The sequence below is a fragment of the Erinaceus europaeus genome, chromosome 4 (assembly GCF_950295315.1).
Source record: "Erinaceus europaeus chromosome 4, mEriEur2.1, whole genome shotgun sequence".
In the NCBI taxonomy this organism is placed as follows: Eukaryota; Metazoa; Chordata; class Mammalia; order Eulipotyphla; family Erinaceidae; genus Erinaceus; species Erinaceus europaeus.
The window spans coordinates 141,080,047-141,094,091 of record NC_080165.1 but is presented as its reverse complement, the minus strand read 5'-3'; the positions used below and the strand labels follow the sequence as shown (position 1 = coordinate 141,094,091).

The 14,045-nt window shown below is 40.0% G+C and overlaps 2 protein-coding genes across 2 annotated transcripts in view; one reads left to right on the top strand and one right to left on the bottom strand.

The window, feature by feature from the left end:
* The window catches only part of METTL24 (methyltransferase like 24), a 194,147-nt gene that overhangs the window by 14,419 nt on the left and 165,683 nt on the right, over positions 1–14,045 (bottom strand). The gene's annotated exons all lie outside the window — the stretch shown is intronic.
* CDC40 (cell division cycle 40) overlaps positions 1–14,045 on the top strand; it is a 47,094-nt gene that overhangs the window by 30,997 nt on the left and 2,052 nt on the right. The window contains exons 7-13 of the mRNA XM_007531163.3: positions 1,452–1,591; positions 2,946–3,020; positions 5,524–5,569; positions 8,120–8,221; positions 9,219–9,334; positions 9,590–9,723; positions 11,728–11,804. Coding sequence (XP_007531225.1) covers positions 1,452–1,591; positions 2,946–3,020; positions 5,524–5,569; positions 8,120–8,221; positions 9,219–9,334; positions 9,590–9,723; positions 11,728–11,804 — 690 coding nt within the window. The remainder of the gene's footprint in view (positions 1–1,451; positions 1,592–2,945; positions 3,021–5,523; positions 5,570–8,119; positions 8,222–9,218; positions 9,335–9,589; positions 9,724–11,727; positions 11,805–14,045) is intronic.

Genomic DNA, 14,045 nt, shown 5'->3' with positions numbered 1-14,045 from the left:
TGTATTCTGCTAAATGGTGGGAAATAGCATGATTGATGCTAGTTAGCCATAGATGACTTCTTGAAGATGTGTGATTGAAAAAAAAAAATGACAAAGAAGAAACTTGAATGGTCCATATCAGTTCTTTCTTTTTTTTTTAAAAAAAAAAAGTGTTATTAGTTAGCACCCTTTCATCTTAACCTTCTGTTTTATCCCAAACTATTCTCCACACATTCTCACAGTTCATAACCATTACTGAATTATACTTTAAAAACATACATTTTTGTCTCCCATGTAACTAGATTGAAAATTAAGACAACCAATTTTGATTTACAGAAAACTGTGCTTATTCACCAGAATAATATTCTTTAATGTACCTGGTTCGTTAATAGGTGATTATCTTTAGGCATATATATTGGGATCATCTAAGACTAGATTATACTGGGTTTTTTTAAATGCTATATCACATATCAAATATTTGGGTTCATTGAAAGTATATTTGCTTTCTTAAGCTCTGGTTATATCTTCAGTGAGCTTATTTAGCACAGTGGTGCCTGCAGCCTTAGTAACAGTAACAGTGAGCATTCACTGAGTGCTTGGTGCAGGCATGCTGCTAGCAAGTCTATATACACTGTTATTTAATTCCCACAATGACTCTGTGAAATCTGTTGCAATGGGAAAGTCCCATGGACGTGCATGTAGAAGGAAGCAAAGGGAAAAGACAGTTGCCATTTTTTCTTCTCTTGTTGTAGCTTTCCTTCTTGTCTTGTTTTGCTTCTAATTATTTGCCAGTGACTCACAAGGCCCAAGTATTATCTTTTCTCTCTTGCTATAATTATACTGCAGAGAAGTTTTTTTTTTTTTTTTTTTTTTAATGTATCAATTAGAATGTGTAACTGAGCAAAAGAAGCATAGATTTCGAGGCTTAATTCTCTGGGTACTTAAGAATGCCAAGATACAATCTATGATTTCAAGCAGTTAAATTTTAGCTGACTCCTGGTCTTAATATCAGAGCATTGCTACCTAAGTTTACTGTGAAACAGTAGCCCTCTGGTTATTGTCAGATATCTGTCTATCTGTCTGTCTGTCTGTCTATCTATCTATCTATCTATCTATCTGTTTTTGCCTCCAGGGTTATTGCTGGGATTCGGTGCCTACACTATGAATCCACTGCTCTTGTGGCCATTTTTTCCCCATTGGATAGGACAGAGAGAAATTGAGAGAGATGGGAAAGATAAAGAAGGGGAGAGAAAGATAAACACCTACAGACCTAATTCACTGCCTGTGAAACGTCATGTCCCCTCCCTTCCCCTCACATGGGGAGCCGGGGGCTTGAACTTGCATCTTTGTGCAGGACCTTTGTGCGCTTTACCCAGTGTGCCACCACCAGCCCCATTAAATATCATTTTAACAGTGTAAATTTTATGGCCATGATTTCTGTGTGTTCACTGTTTTCCTTTGCCTTGTTTCAGTTAAAGAGATGTATGACTACCAGGGAAGGTCCTATCTTCACATACCTCAGGATGTCGGTGTTAATCTGCGGTCCACCATTCCACCCGAGAAGTGCTATCTCCCCAAAAAGCAAATTCACGTGTGGTCCGGGCATACAAAGGTAGGCGACCTTTGCTTCTGCTTCTCACCCTGTGTCACAGTGAAGCCAGCATAAGACTGAGCTAAAGAGGAGCCAACTGGTGGTGTACTCAGGAGAACACAGAACACACATGTTACCATGTACATGGACCTGGGTTCAAGCCCCTGGTCCCCACCTACAGGGAGAGAAGTGAAGCAGTGCTGCAGGTGTCTCTCTTTCTCCCTCTCCCCTCTCAACTTTTTTCTGTCTCTACCTTAAAAAGCTTTTTTTTTTTTTTTAAGCTAATGCTATGGAACCCTCAGTGTGTCATAGAGTGAAGTCAAGGTAGAGCTGGGAAATCAAACCAAAGATAAACCCAAATTAGGCTTTGAAGATGCTGTTCACACATACCAGTTGCAAAAAGACCTGCTCAGTCTTGAAAGTCATGAGGCTGAGCTGGGACGGACACAGTCACCAGTCTGTGTCTTATTCCCTTATGGTAGCCAGCCCTCTTGACCCCAAGAGTCTCTCACAGTTTGCATCCTCTTGGGCACCATGTCAGTATGTGATCGCTGGCATCAGAGACGCCGTAATATTCCTTTGCTCCTGGAATTATTATACTTCAAAGGCAAGGTGCTCCCTGGCCTATAAACTACAGTAATGTTTGAACTAATGCAGAGACAAGACCCTTAGATGCTTTTGATGTTGATACTCTTTGCCATTAGCATTACCCCTACTGATAATTTCCATCTCTTAGCATAGAGCAGAGGGACAGCATATAAGAAGGAGTGGGGAGAGCATTAACAGTTTAGTTGGATAGGAATTCCCTTAGTGAGAGGTCAGTAGTAAAGCATTTTCTTTTCTCTTTTTTTTTTTTTGATTGGATGGATCTTCAAGAGCAGCTTAAGGCTGCTCTTGGAATACTAAGGAAGACTATTCTGGGACATGATTGTTGATAGGAAGAAAAATAGTCAATGAAATTGTTTTTAAACATGCATATATGTTTTTCCTTATATTTTATTTCATTTTTATTAGTGATTTAATAATGATAAACAAGACTTTGAGATAACAGGGGCATAATTCCACACAGTTCCCACCACCAGAGTTCTGTGTCCCATCCCCTCCATTGGAAGCTTCCCTATTCTTTATCTCTCTGGGTATATGGACCAGAATTTTTTATGGGGTGTGAAAGGTGGGAGGTCTGGCTTCTATAGTTGCTTCTCCTCTGGACATGGATGTTGGCAGGTGGATCCGTATCCCTGGTCTGTTTCTATCTTTCCTTAGTGGGGTAGGGCTCTGGAGAGGGGAGGTTCCAGGACACATTGGTGAGCCTCATGTCTAATTGTAACTGATACTCAGATCACATCTGACTGATGACTGTGATACCTTCCCATAGGGCGTCAGTGCAGTCCGACTGTTTCCCCTCTCTGGCCACTTACTACTGTCTTGTTCCATGGACTGTAAAATTAAGGTGAGTTTTCCATAACAGAGAATGTATGCTGCAAAACTAGTACTTGGATTAAATCTTTGGTTAATTATAAATAAATTTGGGTTTGTGAGGCAATTAGTGGCTAATTATTTTCTCTTTGGCCCCATGAATGAAGCAGTTTTGCGAACCATTTCCAAACATGCCGACTCAGATAGGGCTCTGTGGTCCAACTGGCTAGGCTCTTTCATAAGTTGAGATCAGTGATTTGAATGTAATCAATCACTTTGGCTTTTGACACATAAATATTTAATGACTAGTAATGCATTTTCATAGAGGTTTGGATATGTAGCCAATGGATTTGTTCCTCCGACCCTGTGAGATCAAGAGGAAGCAGCGTAGAAATGTAGCCTCCAGCGAGGTAGGCAGTACCTTCTGAGCGCTAGAGGCAGAAGCAGTGTCCCAGCCTCTCTCTACCCTTTTGGATTCTTGAGAAGCTCTACCTCTCCACTGAAGTTCATCTGCCAACTGTGTGGTAGAAAAAGGGCATGTTGGGGCCAGGTGGTGGCATACCTGATTAAGCGCACACACTGCAATGCACAAGGACCCAGGTTCAAGCCCCTGGTCCCCATCTGCAGGGGGAAAGCTTCTTGAGTGGTGACATAGGGCTGCAGATGTCTCTCTGTCTCTCTTCCTCTCTATCTCCCCCTCCTCTCTCAATTTCTATCTGTCTCTATCCAATAATACATTAATAAAAAAAAGTATTTGAAAAAAAGGAAAGAAAGAAAAAGTACATGTTGGTTTAAATGTGAGGGAAAACCTGGTATCTGAAAGACTAGTTCTTTTTTGTGTGTCTTCTGTGTCCAAGTCCTCACTTTGAACACACAAGCACTCCTGCAGCTTGAAAAGTCAAATCATTAAGATCCTACAGTTCATTACTAATTCATGAGTATCGGCAAGAGAGAGATGAAGCTTCCTTCTAGAGCAGTGATTTAAACGTTTATTTGTCTCTCCTAGTTTAAAATGACAGATCAATGGTTTTGAGTTAAAAAAAAAAAAAAAACACCAAACTTATTTCCTTTAACATTATAAAAATTATGTGAAATTAAGATCACAGCCTTCTATTTGAAAAATTTTTTTAAAAGCACAGAAGTCAATTTAGTTCATGTCTGTAAACATTTACTAGGCACCTACAGAGAGCAAATGAATAAAGATTAAAAAATTAATATTGAGTGTTTGTTTCACTGTGATATAAATAATCTTTGTAGAAGTAGGCACTAAGTGCTGTGGTTTCAAAGAAAAAGCAAATCAACGGGAAGGTAACTCATTAAGGAAGAGAGGCAGGGAGCAGAGTATATCTGAAATGGCAAACAGGATGAGTCAGCATTGGTATATGCTGATAACTACACATTGTTTACATTCTGGCAACTAAATTGAAAGACACAGAATGATTTTGGTCACAGGCTAGTTGGCCAGGCTCTGCTTTGGTCTTGCCTGGCATTCTCAGAAACCGAGGGCTTATCCTGTTGGTACCAGGGAACAGGAAATGGTGCCTGTTATAAAACCTGAGCCACACCAGCCAGGACTGGATTTCAGGCAAACAACTGTAAAGGCAGCTTTAAAGTTACTATATTAATTCATTTTAAACATGATGAGAATTATGAGTCGATTACATTTTAATCTTAGCTCATTCATCATTTAATTCCCAGTACCAACATGTTTTAAATACAGCAGCTTTCGTTCTTTTAAAAGTAGAAAAATTTCATCCTGAGCTTGAAGGAATCATGTTGAGATCAGCCAGAAAGAGAAGGATAAGTATGGGGTGATCTCACTCATAGACAGAAGCTAAAAAATAAGAACAAGAAGAGAAAACACAAAGCAGAACTCGGACTGGAGTTGGCGTATTGCGCCAAAGTGCAGGACTCTGGGGGAGTGGGGGAGGAGTGTTCAGGTCCTGGAGCATGATGGGGAGGAGGACCTGGGTCGGGAGGGGTTAGAGTGTTATGTGGAAAACTAAGAAAGGTTATACATGTACCAACTACTGTAGTTTACTATTGACTGCAAATCATTAGTCTTCCTCAACAAAGAAAAAAAAATTCCATCCTATGAAATATATCAAATACAGAAAAAGATGGAAAAAAAAAACAAAACACCCTCCTTATTTCCTTTATCTGCATTCTCTTGATATATTGGTCTTGATTATTCAGTACAACTTAGTAACACCAAACAATAGTTCAGTGATGTATATCACCTAAGGTTATATCCCCCGAACACACAAAAATAGGCACACATAAAGCTGGCACTCCTGGGGTGGGGCTTGAAAAGTCAAATCATTAAGATCCTACTGTTTATTACTGATTCATGAGTATCGGCAAGAGAGAGAGAGATGAAGCTTCCTTGTAGAGCAGCCATTTGGGCATTTATTTGTCTGTCTTAGTTTAAAATGACAGATCAACGACATATGACTGTTGTTAGAGGAAAGTTCCCTCTTTTTTTTTGGTCTGTGTTAAATGTAATATTTCCATGTTTTATCATTTTTCTCCTTCAGCTATGGGAGGTCTATGGAGACAGGCGCTGTCTGCGAACATTTATCGGTAAGACTTCCCCCCCCCCCCCTTTCTGGCTATGAAGCTGTTTGGTAAGACTTTTAAAAGTAATTTTACTACACTGAGAAATCTTCATAGAGTTGACTGAGTCTTGAGAGGCAAGTAAGTAAGTCTTCCCACAAAGAACAGGGAGATGGGGGTTAGGCAGTGGCACACATGTCACCTTGCTCAAGGACCCAGGTTCGACCCCTTGCTCCCCACCTACAGGGGGAAATTTCACAAGCAGTGAAGCAGGTCTGCAGGTGTCCGTCTTCCTTTTCCCTCTCTACCCTCCCGGCTCAATTTCTCTGTGTCCCATCAAATAAAATAGAAAAGAGCAAAAAAAGTAAAAATTAATAACCGCCTGGAGTGATGGACTTTTAATGCTGGCACAAGCCCCCGCATAAACCCTGGTGGCAGAAAGAAAAAGAAAAAGGAAGAGAGAGCAACAGTAGCAAAAGCAAAGTTGGTGTGAGATAACATGTTACTTTGGGTGAACCCCATGTATTTTAGAACTGCCAGCACATAGAACATAGTTAAATAAAAGGCAAGAAAGTAATCATAAGGATCACTGAGTGAGAAGAACCTTGTATGCCATTAATTAAGCACTCAGAGTGCTGTTGGAATGCCAGTTATTAGGCAGCTCCTGCAGGGAAATAGCTTCAGATTTCAAATTTATGAAGATTGCGTTGGCAACTTAAAGGATGTTCTGGTGGAAGAGACCTTGATAATTCAGGGAAATGAGCTTCTGTGAGCTTATTCAATGATGTGAATGAGAGTTGGTGAACATCTGAACTAAAACAGCAGAGAGAGGGGAAGGAACAATCAAGAGTTGAGATGAATGGAAATGGGTCATAAGAGCTACAGGAACCCAAGGTAGCTGGCTGGGTGAGCTCCAAGAAGAGAGAATGCTAGAGTTGATGGGGTCTTTGACTCTTTAATCTTGAACTGCCTTTGTGATATTGAGAAGAAAATGTCCAGTAAAAGCAAGTAGTTAAATAGTGAATTTTGGAAAAGAGGTTGAGAGTTTGAAACTAAAGAACGAGGAGATGGAGAGAACTCCTTGAAGGAGAAGAGACCAGCAGGAGAACAGTGATAGCGGCACCCTTGCCTTATAGGTAAAGGCTCATTAATTCTCTTTGTCATATTTTAACGGAAGGCTAGTGACGTTTCCAGGTTTAACTACACTGCATTGAAACGCTGTGTAAACTGCAGTGGCTCTGTTTTTAGATTCAAGTGGGAGTCGTTCTGCAGTGCTCTGCTGTGATTTAGGACCCTGATGCACAGATAAAATACTGCCCAAGATGCAGCCCGAGAGATTTGTGGGAAGACTGTGAGTGGTGTTCAGAGGAACAAAATGCCTCCTACAGACATAGTGAATCTGGTCTCTACCTGTCTCCCCTACACTGGCAGAAAGTGTTTTTCAGTGGAAAACTAAGAACTCCCTTGTTAGGAAGATAATAGCAGTTCTGACTGGGACTCATGCTGTAGAACGGAGTACCTGATTGCCGTGACGCATACTGCTTGGCGAGAGCTCACTGGTGGTGGTCCTGGTTCTGGGCCACTGTATATGGTTCACAGATTGTACCAGCTTATTTTTGCATAATTAGTGGTACTTGGGGTTGTGATGGAGTAGATCAAAGAAGAAAAAAAAAAAAGGAAGGTTTCTACTTTGATTTAACCACATATTATTTGTTCCTGTACCTTTCTAAAGAGTTGATTGGTTTGGCAAGATTGACTTCTTTTTTTTTAATTTATTTTTTATTTAAGAAGGATAAATAAACAAAACCATAAGGTAGGAGGGGTACAACTCCACACAATTCCCACCACCCAATCTCCATATCCCATCCCCTCCCCTGATAGCTTCCCCATTCTCTATCCCTCTGGGAGCATGGACCCAGGGTCGTTGTGGATAAGATTGACTTCTAATCAAAGCATCTTAACAAACAAAATTAACAGTTATTTTCAAAAGGCTAAGCTTTTGTGATTCTAAGTCCATTTCTGTGAAATTTAGTAATGTGATCACAGAAATAGACAATTACTGAACAAGAGCTACAATTTCATGAAGTGAAGGTTTAGGTCACTTTGCTTTACTTCCAGCTTGATGAGTAATCTGAGAGTGAGCCTCCAGGAGTCACCAAGCATTTCTCTTCCATTAGCAATAACTGGCCTGTTAGGTTTCCTTATATTCTTAGCTGTTTAGACATCGGTTGTAGGTATTACATAATAAAAGTTTGGCGTGATAGACTTTTAAGAGGAAAATAGCCCCGCCTCCCCTGCCCCCCCCCCTCTTACCTAAATGTTATATATCAGAGTCATCTGAGGAGCTTTTTCTGAAGGGGAAAAGAGAAAACCGCCTCCATTCTCAGGCCCACATAGAACATCATTCTGAGTCAGTAAATCAGAGGGCTTCCGGTGACTTGATTTTGATTTACAGCATGACTTAGAAAAATACACTGTTTAATGCTGTTTTTCTCCGGGTCTGTTTTTACAAAATGATCCTTCCTTCCTTCCTTCCTTCCTTCCTCTCGCCCTCATTTCTGTGGTCTCTGTCTGCAGGTCACAGTAAAGCTGTTAGGGACATCTGCTTTAACACTGCAGGGACACAGTTCCTGAGTGCCGCGTATGACAGATATCTTAAGCTCTGGGACACTGAAACAGGTAAGAACTCACTTACATAGAGGCCTACTTACCTTATAAATTTTGACACTTACAAAGGAACCGTCTGAGTGGCATTCTTCTATGGCACAAGGATGCCCTCTCTACTGATTTTCATACCATTGGCCATTACCTAATAATCACAAAATGTTGACAGAGTTGGAACATAACTGTATAAGTAGCTCTTATATTGTCAAAATGTGTTCTATCAAAGATAACTCACAAAGCAGACATTGCAAGATGAGCACATTAAAATGTCCCATAACTGCTGAGTTGATGTTCTTGTTCCCTTTCACTCCCTGGTGTGCTACATTGCACATAATACAAGCATAATAGACAATCTTAGGAGCAGAATTTAATCTCATTGCTCATACTGATTGAAACATAGATCTACATATCCATAGAACCATTGATTTTATATTATTATAGGCACATTAATCCCATCAGCGCTTTGGGACTAGTCTGGTTTTATATAATTAGGAAACCATCGTTTGACATACTGAGTTGTAAGGATAAAGATAATAGCAAGTCTTTATTAAGCAGCTCTGCTGTTTCCCAGGCATTATATTAAGTACTTCTATACAGTATCTAACTTGATTCTTAACTTATCATTATGAGATAAGCATTATTGTTGTTGCTGTTATTATTATTATTATCATCGAGGAAAATGAGACCTACAGAGGCAACATTTCCACACAGCTAAGTAATCAAATTAGGTTTAAACCATAGCCTTTATACTGCTAGACCCCATTGTTGGCATCACTTTTAACTCCTCAATTCTAGCTACATATCTGGAGAACTGTTTTGAAATTGACACCAGTTTACTTTTGAAGAGGCTTTTTAATAATTTAAAATCAGCTAAAAGAACCATACAGTTTACAGGAAAAACAAGCAGGTGGTCCTTGGAAATTAAACAGATGACCTTGGCTTCTTAGCCCAGAGTCGCCATTAGGTGGTCAAATTTATTTTACCTACATTAACTTGGATCTTTGATTTTTAGGACAGTGTATTTCAAGATTTACAAACCGGAAGGTACCCTATTGTGTTAAATTTAATCCTGATGAAGATAAGCAAAATCTCTTTGTTGCTGGAATGTCTGATAAAAAGATTGTGCAAGTAAGTCTTTCCGTAGTATTTTTTTTATTAAGATTTCTGAGTTTTCTGTTTTGTCGGGAAATGGAGTTAAGAATAGTGACTTGTTTACTATTCTTACTTTTACTTTCAGGAATTGCTGTTTCTCTGTTCTTAGTAGAAGACATTAAAACAGTGTTGAAGATCTTTTCTCTTCCTCCACTTTCTATGATTATGATCTTCATTCGTTTTCACAGATCTCTCAGCCTCTGTCTTCCTTTTCTCTTGTTTGATATACAGTGGGATATTCGAAGTGGAGAAATTGTGCAGGAATATGATCGACATTTGGGAGCTGTCAACACCATTGTCTTTGTTGATGAGAACAGAAGATTTGTGAGCACATCTGATGATAAGAGTTTAAGAGTTTGGGAATGGTGAGTTGCTGTAGATTATCTCTGCAGATAATCTGACTTATATAAGGCAAGCAGGTTAAGAAATTATAGTCAGGGGGCCAGGCAGTAGTGCAGCTGGTTAAGCACACACATAACAGTGTATAAGGACCTGGGTTCAAGCCCCTGGTCCCTACCTCCAAAGGGAAAGCTTCACGAGTGCTGCAGCAGGGCTGCAAGTATCTCTCTGTCTCTGTCCATCTCTATCTCCCCTCCCCTCTCAATTTCTCTCTGTTTCTATGCAATAATAAATAAGTAAATATTTTTTAAAAGAAAGTAGTTAAAAAGAGAGAATTTATAGTCAGAGACAAAGCTTGATAATAGGCAACTGCTATATATATATATATATATATATATATATATATATATATATATATATACATTTTTTTTTTTTCCACACAACTGATGCCTGGCTCACCTATCAAACTGTTTTGAAGGGTTCAGATACCATGAATATGGAGCAATTTTAAACATGCTACCTGCTGTGGTCGTTAAACTGTTTCAACGATGTGTATCTTGAGTCTTTAACTGATGAAACTGTTGCCAGGTTATACCTGAATTTCTTCCCCCTCTAAGATCCTGATAGGTTTTTCAAATCACTATTCCTTTTTCTGAATGGATGCGTAGATAGAAAAAAAAGTTTGTTTTTTTTTGGAACTTGAACCACAGAAGTTAAAATTAATGCTCTATATCCTGTTATTTATCAGATTACATTTCCACGCATTATTCTGTAAAAGACATTTCTGGTCTCTCATGAAAAGCAACATGGCTAAATCCCTTAGAATTGCTGGAGTATTTTGATTACAGAGGCTAATCATGAAGTAAGACAGTTATAGGGGTCAGTAAGCTTGCCTGGGGGTGCCTGCCCTGCTGTGTGCACTGGCCCAGTGAGAACACACCTCCATCCCCCGGGGGAAGCTTCAGTGTTGTGGTGTCTTTCCTTCTCTCCTTCTGTTTCCATCTGTCTTTGTTTGTTTGTTTATTCCCTTTAGTTGCCCTTGTTGTTTTGTTATTGTAGTTATTGTTGTTGATGATGTCATCATTGTTAAATAGGACAGAGAGAAATGGAGAGAGGAGGGGAAGACAGAGAAGCAGAGAGAAAGACAGACACCTGCAGACCTGCTTCACCGCCTGTGAAGCGACTCCCCTGCAGGTGGGGAGCCAGAAGCTCGAACCAGGATCCTTGCGCTTTGCGCCACCTGCGCTTAACCCGCTGTGCTACCGCCCGATTCCTTCCATCTGTCTTTATCTCAAGCAGTCGGATCAGAGCAGTGAAGGGGGGGGGGGGGGGCAAAAACAGAGCTTCAGACGGTTCTGGTATCAGGATTTTTACAGCTCTTGTTTTACTTTTTATGTCATTCACATGAGAATTTAATTTCTTTTATTTTTTCCCTGCTTCCTACTCATTGGGAATACATTACCTGTAAAATGAATATGGGAGATGCCCAGGTATAAGTATTCAGTCTGCCTTATTCAATGCTGTTTCAGGCTGGTCTAGACTTCCCTGCAGGTCCTGTACAGCATTGCCTGCCACCCCCCTGGCACCGGCATTTTCACCAGCTCACACGAAAACACCTTAATGGTGGCCGGCAGGTAGAGTAAGAGTTCCTCTCTGTAGGCTTGCCTGGGACATTCTGCTTCTGCCCACCGTGGTTCATTTTTAGATGCATTGGTTCATTATGAAAGAATTTTTAGTAACAGATTAGTTCCATCCAAAGGCCAAGGTTTCAATCAAATAGAAGTAAAAGCTAAAATACTGACTGACACTATTAAAATTCTGGAAAGTCGCTTGTGAAGTAAAAGATTTACTTATTAATAAGCCATAGAATGTCATTTCCTGATTTTTTTTTCTTCCTCCAGGCAGCTTCAAAAAAGGTCATTTAAATATGTAATTTCAAGACTTTTGTCTCAGAAATAGTTCTTCTAAAAAATACTTTTAAAAATTACTTATTCTAATATGCTATTTTTTAATTTTTTTTTTTTTTTTAGGGATATCCCTGTGGATTTTAAGTATATAGCAGAACCCAGTATGCATTCAATGCCTGCAGTGACTTTGTCTCCAAATGGTGAGTTTGATAGATAGATGTTTCTAAATGCACTTTGAAGATATGGTGTGATTTCTGTATTCAAAGGAACCGTGGACATTCCCTCCTAGGGAAAGTCTGTCATCATGCGCCATTCGTTTAAGAGATGTTTTTAGTGTTAAGAAATAAACACTGGTTTTCATGTGGGAGTCACCTTATTCACATTCTCTTGCTTTTTTTTTTTTTTTTAGTAAAAAGAAGCAATGATACAAAACTAATGTTCACTAAGAATTAAAAGCTGGGGGGGTCGGGCGGTGGCACAGTGGGTTAAGCGCATGAGGCGCAAAGCGCAGGGACCGGCGTAAGGATCCCGGTTCGAGCCCCCGGCTCCCCACCTGCAGGGGAGTCGCTTCACAGGCGGTGAAGCAGGTCTGCAGGTGTCTATCTTTCTCTCTGCTTCTCTGTCTTCCCCTCCTCTCTCCATTTCTCTCTGTCCTATCCAACAACGAATTGCATCAACAAGGGTAATAACCACAATGAAGCTACAACAAGGGCAACAAAAGGGGGAAAAAATGGCCTCCAGGAGCGGTGGATTCATGGTGCAGGCATCGAGCCCAGCAATAACCCTGGAGGAGGAGAAAAAAAAAAAAAAAAAGAATTAAAAGCTGGGTTTTTTGTTTACTAATTCTCCTATCATAATTGTGTTAGATAACTTCTTTAGTGGTTTATTGTGAATTAACACTGCACATAAGGGTGTCACAGTGGCAGACCTGATAAATAGGCATCACTGTTATCGAAGGCCAGAACTATGAGTAAAGAACAAGGCAGAGGAGATGAGAGAGTCTGCTTTTCCCTCAGGGCATCTCCCGTAGGCAAATCTGTCAGACACCCTGTAATTTTTATGAGAAAGGCCAGTCTTCCAGGTCCGATATTGATAATCGCTCTACTGTAGGATGCATACCTTGTCACATTTGTACACCTCCAGCCGCTGTAATGTGTATTCACATTGTGCCCGTATTGAACAAGGCTATTTGTAAGCTCAGACATAAGCATCGGTCACTTCCTTTCTCTTTTTTTTTTTAATTTATTTTCCCTTTTATTGCCCTTGTTTGTTGTTGTTGTAGTTATTACTGTTGTTGATCGTTGGATAGGAGAGAGAGAAATGGAGAGAGGAGGGGAAGACAGAGAGAGGGAGAGAAAGAGAGACACCTGCAGACCTGCTTCACCACCTGTGAAGTGACTCCCCTGGAGGTGGGGAGCCAGGGGCTCGAACTGGGATCCTTATGCCTTTCTCTTACTTTTAAGCATTTAGACTGTTCAGACTTTCAGAGCTTCAGTGCATGCTGGGTAGATAAAAGCAGTGTGACCTCTCAGTAGCAATTATTGTTTAAATCATACTTTTTTTTTGTATAGTCTTACCTAATAATTCTCATTTTTCTCACCTAAGTCAAGTATTCCTCTTCCTAAAATTAATTCAGATAAGGGAGTCAGGTGGTAGCGCATTGGGTTAAGCGCACGTGGCGCAAAGCGCAAGGACCGGCATAAGGATCCCAGTTGGAGCCCCCGGCTCCCCACCTGCAGAGGAGTCACTTCACAGGCGGTGAAGCAGGTCTGCAGGTGTCTGTCTTTCTCTCCCCCTCTCTGTCTTCCCCTCCTCTCTCCATTGCTCTCTGTCCTCTCTAATGATGACATCAATAACTACAACAATAAGGGCAGCAAAAGGGAAAATAAATAAATAAATATAAAAAAATTAATACAGATAAGTCTCTTCGTGCTTTTGTTGTTTATACTTACAACAAATTTATTTAGATATTAATTAATCAAGGGGAGAGAGGATGAATCTGAGTATCACTCTCTAACACATGGTGCGCCAAGGCTCACGCCCGTGGCCTCATGCCTGAGAGTGCAGTGCTTTGTCCACTGTGCCTTTTCCGGGACCACAATTATAAACTCATTTAATTCATAAAGCTTTAGTTCTGTTAATGCTAAAACTCAGAATTTCTGGGCAAATTAATTTAAACAAATAATGCTGTTTTTTGGAGAGTGCTCATTGACAAGATTTATGAGTAAAATCCTTGACTTTCTGGGGAATATTATGCATGTACAAACTATTGTACTTACTGTTGAATGTAAAACATTAATTCCCCAATAAAAAAAAATAGAACAAAAAAAAAATAGTGAAGCAAGAACCAATACACAGGTTCAGTACAAAAGTGAAGGCCAGTTTCAGAATTCCCCATTAAAAAAAAAAAGAAAGAAAAAAGAAAATCCTTGACTTTATTA